Below are 5,734 nucleotides of genomic sequence, written 5' to 3'. Positions count from 1 at the left end.
TATATACACACATAACTATAGTATATTCTCTATGTACAATGTGCGGCAAAATTAATTAATAAATATCTATAATTATATTAATATATGTATACAAATTAGTGGAATATTAAACTAACTCCTTTGGGGGAACAATAAACAAAACAAAAAAGAACCCCAACATATGCAATTATTATTGTTAATTATGTTTGATTAAGTTAACTATGTTTTTTTTTGTGCTTTCTTTTTTGTTTTCGTCGATATAAGTATAGATTTTTTTTCGGGTCTAATTTGATTGCTAATTCCATTATGCAACAGCACAATAAACATAAATTAATTCTAATTATTCAATATAATATTTAATATATACATATATATTGTATTGTACGTAAACAAAATCGCTAAGCCTATTAAAAAGAAAAGTTATAAACAGTAAACTAAATGTGTTTTGTTTAGGAAAATGGAAAATAAATAGACAAAATATTAAAGTTGATAAAAGAAATTCAAAAAGTGAGCTAAAATGACAGAGAGAGACGGAAAGAATGAAATAAAATAGTCGAAAGGGAGAGAGAGCCCAACGATAACAATCCGGAATGATGGTCCTTCCTGTTGGGCCCGCAGTTTTCTCAATCTCTCCGGATAACTTCTGTTTACACCTGACTAACTGAGACTAACTTTCTGGCCCACACAGCTGTGAGGAGATTCAATCAATGACGTTCCAAACCGGCTCTGGAGAACAGAAAACATCCATACCCACAAACACACACACACACACAGGTACTACCATGCGATTCCCCCCGTCAGTTGTGATCGAACATTTGAGCAGGAATGTTGTCCAATCTCCAGTGGTTTTGGCCGTTGGCTTTATGGCTCATATGTCGGTGCTTCCCGCGGTGCGCAGCTCAAGTCTGTAATCCCCGCGGCTGGCGTAACTACGAGTGCAGCGAATTGGCTAGTCTAGAGGATTTAATAAATTCTGAAGGCTTGTCCACTGAAACATGGCATACGCTGAGCATACGAAATGAGCTAACCGAACTGGCTATTGGTCCAGGTAAGTGCAAAAGAGGTTGACTTGTGTTTGGATGACTCGTTGCTATAAAGTCCATCACCCTTGCAAACTGCAGCTTTTTCGTTTGACCAGCGATTGGCTAGTCTAACTAATTTGGATTTATCCCGAGTGACACGATTGAAGCTCTTTGATGAAGGATTCTCAAGTCTTCCCCAATTGCGACATTTAAATGTCAGCCATTGCGGATTAGAGAACCTGCAAGGCAGCCACTTTAGCCTGAGCTCGGCCCTACAAGTGCTCGATGCCAGTCACAATGGACTGACAACTCTCACAAAGGATTCCGTTGGCAACTTGCACAAATTGATTTATGCAAATTTCACATACAATTTCCTGACAGTTTGCGAAATGCCAAACATGCCATTGCTCTACCGTCTGGACCTGAGTCACAATCAATTGATTAATGTGAGCTTTGGTGTGTGCCCCCATTTGCAGCAGCTGTTGCTCACCGATAATCGAATGTCTCAGGTGAGTGTTTCCGATGCAGACATAGAATACCTGTAGCTTAAGACAAAGAGAACCAGAATCCTCAACAATCTAATTGTAAACAGTCTCTAGTCGGGGCATTGAATTGTCGGCGTTTGTTTAGTTAACCGCAACGAGCCCTTTGCAAAAACGTTATGCTGCAGCAAATTGTCAGTTAACCGAAACGAACTTTACCTATGTACATATGTATGTATGTATATATCCATAGAATATATGCAAATTATATTTGTTCTACTATAACGCTTTAAGCCGGGAGCGAGAGAGGGAGAATCCATCGACTTTTGATTCAATATGTACTTAGTAATGTTGATATAGGTTTTTGTTTTTTGTCTCAATGTAAAATACCATTAGTAAAAATTGACGTATTGAAACTATTTATAATAATCGACTCACGTCTTTTACTACATTTCAAATAGTTTTAAAATCGTCATAAGATAAACATTTTGAAAATTTACTGAAAACACCTCAATATACGTAGTAGATTGAAATTGAAACTCACTATTATATCAATATTGAAGTAAGCTAGCTCACCCATATTGCTCACTAAACGGAAAACAATCAATTGCTGCTTCTTATTCAATCTGTATGAACTTGCCGATCCACTACACCCAGTTGATCTGTAAATAAATTAGTAGAATAGAGAAAAATACATGGACTGAACTTTGAGGTTTACCTTACTTTGCTTCCAATCATTCTGTATATTTGTAAATATACTGTAAATCTTATTGTTTATTGTATGTATGTACATACATACATACATACATATGTATGTACATGTATGTTTTGGTTGAGGTCAGAAAGATTGCTTTTAAGACTTCCACCATCTTTTTTTTATACCAATTCCAAGCATTCTGTCGATTTTTCTTTATTATTTGTACATACATATGTAAACGAGATCTACGCAATCGGGTAGTAAACGTTTCAAATTAAAAGGAAAATAGTTTTCAAGTAGACGCTAATTGAAACTTACTTTGAAACACCCACGTGACAGCTGATCCTGCAGCTTTTTTGTCTACGCATGCGCTGAGGGCTCGATAACAAAGAGTTGGCGCCAACGCAGCGGAAAAAGTGCTGCCCTTTGTATTATTTTGGAGTGCATAACTTTAAGCACTTTGACTTCTTTTGCAAAGTTATAAATAAATGTTACTCACAATTTGTTAACCTAAATATTTTCTTAACATCAGTGATGACATTAACACAAATAATAACATCACTTTTTGCCAACACTATCATTATGTCTGTGTGCTTTCAACACTAGTCGTTCAATGGCAAAGAACACTAATAAGCTGAATATACAATTCATAAGATAACGTATGTACATATTTACATACATTCATATGTTTTACTCAAATGGATTCCAATTTTGTCATTTTTGTATGTTTTTAGCTAGATGTGAACACATTTCATGGTCTACACGGGCTTTTGGAACTGCAACTAAGCTACAATCAATTGACAACCATTACTTCAGATACTTTTAAACCTTTATCACAGCTGAGACTGTTGAATCTATCACACAACTACCTGGATGCACTACGTCCTCAGATCTTCGGAGCTGCGCAAGATTTCGCAATAAATCTACATCATTTAGACTTATCGGGCAACAGGATTCGCCTGCTATTTGAAAATCAGTTTCGGGTATTACCCCGTTTGCATACGCTGGACGTATCCAAGAATAGCATAGCTAGTCTAAGTCCTGGACATTTTACTGGTCTGGGAACACTACGAAAGTTGTATTTGCAATCCAATGATATTCTGGAAATCAAGGCTGGAACATTTGCTGGACTTTCGAATCTGGATACATTAGATTTGTCGCATAACGATCTGGAATTCTTTGATGAGTATGAATTTGGTGGCAACACATTGGCCCGATTACGCAAACTGAATCTGAATGCCAACAGCATAAAGTATTTGCATCCGTTGGCTTTCTCCTCGCTGCCTTTTTTGGAATATTTATCACTGGGTCACAACAAGCTACATTCCTTGGATGTGCGTATGTTTTTGCCAATGCGACATCTTCAAAAGCTGCATTTGGGTCACAATTTGTTTGATGAAATTGGGATTGATGTACTGGAAAGTCTTAGCAATGTCATGGAGCTGCTTATCGACAATAATAAGTTAACCTTTTTGGCCAATGCCAACGATACATTTCCCAATCTCAAACGGATAGCCATTGAGGGTAATCCCTGGCAATGTGCCTGCTTCGTTGAGCTGGAACGTTGGCTATCTGCAAGACAGATAATCTATTTACGTGAGAATACAGGTTATTACAAAGGCGAGAGGCCTCTATGCGTCATTACTGCTGTGGAATACTGTGTGCAGAATTTACAGGCGGTGCGGAAACAGGGCATCATTCATGATTTTGAGGAAGAGCAGGAACAGACGCACTTACCCAGCGAAGATCTGAGTGACGAAGAAGACTGACTAACAAAACAATTTCGTGGCTTATCTACATTGATGGCCCTAAAGGCTTCTTTTGATAAGCAGATCTGGGTTCATTATTATTAAAGATATTCATTTTTTTTAATTTATACTGAATGACACATCGATTTCGATGGCCGCTAATCCGAACGTTGTGCCCCTAAAAGATGCTACAGTTATCGTTGCATTGGTCAGCCTTAGGTTAGACTAAAGACTTGGAACACACACACAGAGTCGCAAAATCATAGGCAAATTGACAGCATTTCTTTAAAGTAAACTTGATAAAATTTGACAAAAAAAATAAAATATTTCTCGGACACAGAGTTGAAATATATTAACTGGATTTGATCATCTTGAGGACATTTTTATCGAATCTTGCGTCTCACAGTGGTTTTCATCTACAATTTAGCAACTAAAACTCGAGTCGTTTAGGCGGACTTGACGCGCAGAGCCAAGGCGCTCAGATCGGCAATGCATTTGTTAAGTGTCTCCTTCTCCTGTTGGGGCGAGATGCTAGACAGAACATTGGACACAATCCAATTGACCATGTGTTTCTGGCTAAGACGTCGCTCAACGTGACGGCATTCCACCTGGTAGTCCAAGCGGCGCTTGACTTCAGTGTAGACATTCATAGCACGCTCGCGGAAAGCAGCCTCCAATTGCAATGCGATGTTCTCCTTCTTGGCATCCATCAGCAGCAAAGCACCATCAGCACGCCATTGCTCCTTCTTCTCAGCTTCGATGGCATCAGCGAGAACTTTAAGTTCAGCCTCACGGCCCTCTTTCCATTCTGATTCGATTTTCTGTCCAGAACATACAACTTTTTACATTCGCAATGGTGGAATTTTATGACATTTTTGTTACTTACATCGATTTCACCGTCAGCCCAGCGGGCGGCAACAGGTCCCAGCTTCTTAACAGCAATGATGGCCATGATACCAAGGGACAGACCGCTGTAGTATTCGTGTTCCATGACATAGATTTCCTTGGAGCACAAGTAGGTGATCAAACCCACACCGAATGTATAGGGACCGGTGACACCAGTCTTGTTGTAGAAGAACTGGAACCATTCCTCTGGAATGAAACCCAAGCGCACTTTGCCGGGATGTTCAGGACGCTGGCGACGTTCAACGGCACCGCTGGGTGCAGCGGCGGCAGCAGCCGAGCGTGAGGCGACCACGCTCAGAGGGCGCTGGACTGCAATAAAAAAAAACATATGTATGAAACTAAATTATAATAGGAAATTGAACAAATCCTTCGTGCAAAAATTTCTTTGCAAGCACTTTGACGTTTCGCATTTGTGTTAGTTGGGTGATTACATAAACCACGATGGCTGACATTGGCGGTGCCGTAACAATTTTCACGGACATTTTTCGCAGCATACATTTGATAAGGATGAATTACATATATATGCAATTGGACACTTTTGGGTGGTGTTTCCTATCTTGGAAACTTACCTGAGAGTAGGGCAGCTCTGGATATCATCTTTTCTATTGCTGGTGCGACAAAGTTTTGCTACAATTAGTATTGCTCCGCTCCGAATTCGACAGTGACAGTTCAAGCCAGAGTGACCCTGATTTTGAGAGAAAATTACACTAACTAAAAAAATACCAATTTGGATAAAAATACTAAAATCTGTCAATTCTTAAAAATTAAAGTTTTAAAAACCACATAATAAAATAATTCAAAATAATTTCTTTAAAACAGTACAATAAATCGTATAATATAATATTTAAGCAAAGAAAAAATAAATATTTAAAATATTAAAATCACATAAATTTTAGTATA

At 38.4% G+C, this 5,734-nt stretch overlaps 2 protein-coding genes across 2 annotated transcripts; one reads left to right on the top strand and one right to left on the bottom strand.

Moving 5' to 3' along the window:
- Window positions 1–804: 804 nt before the first annotated feature.
- Window positions 805–4,294, top strand: LOC137579700 (insulin-like growth factor-binding protein complex acid labile subunit). The gene is made up of 3 exons (XM_068293476.1): window positions 805–1,027; window positions 1,101–1,510; window positions 2,915–4,294. The coding sequence occupies exons 1-3, from the start codon at window positions 805–807 to the stop codon at window positions 3,947–3,949; spliced, it is 1,668 nt and encodes a 555-aa protein (XP_068149577.1). The 3' UTR covers window positions 3,950–4,294.
- Window positions 4,255–5,536, bottom strand: ATPsynB (ATP synthase subunit b, mitochondrial). Its single transcript, XM_068293477.1, has 3 exons — window positions 5,404–5,536; window positions 4,815–5,143; window positions 4,255–4,749 (listed from the first exon to the last, which is right to left on the bottom strand). Exons 1-3 carry the CDS (start codon window positions 5,429–5,431, stop codon window positions 4,375–4,377), a joined length of 732 nt encoding a protein of 243 aa, XP_068149578.1. The 5' UTR covers window positions 5,432–5,536; the 3' UTR covers window positions 4,255–4,374.
- Window positions 5,537–5,734: the final 198 nt, after the last annotated feature.

This window comes from Drosophila tropicalis, unplaced genomic scaffold (genome assembly GCF_018151085.1).
Source record: "Drosophila tropicalis isolate 14030-0801.00 unplaced genomic scaffold, ASM1815108v1 contig_769, whole genome shotgun sequence".
Taxonomy (NCBI): Eukaryota; Metazoa; Arthropoda; class Insecta; order Diptera; family Drosophilidae; genus Drosophila; species Drosophila tropicalis.
This window is presented reverse-complemented; position numbering and strand designations above follow the sequence as displayed.

Excerpts from the sequence above, each read along its gene's own strand:
- LOC137579700 (XM_068293476.1), top strand. The coding sequence starts at position 805 with ATGTTGTCCAATCTCCAGTGGTTTTGGCCGTTGGCTTTATGGCTCATA. Across the intron at positions 1,028-1,100 it reads CGAACTGGCTATTGGTCCAG|CTTTTTCGTTTGACCAGCGA; the intron begins GTAAGTGCAAAA and ends TGCAAACTGCAG. Across the intron at positions 1,511-2,914 it reads CCGATAATCGAATGTCTCAG|CTAGATGTGAACACATTTCA; the intron begins GTGAGTGTTTCC and ends GTATGTTTTTAG.
- ATPsynB (XM_068293477.1), bottom strand. The coding sequence starts at position 5,431 with ATGATATCCAGAGCTGCCCTACTCTCAG. Across the intron at positions 5,144-5,403 it reads CAGAGCTGCCCTACTCTCAG|TCCAGCGCCCTCTGAGCGTG; the intron begins GTAAGTTTCCAA and ends TTTTTATTGCAG. Across the intron at positions 4,750-4,814 it reads GGGCTGACGGTGAAATCGAT|AAAATCGAATCAGAATGGAA; the intron begins GTAAGTAACAAA and ends TGTTCTGGACAG.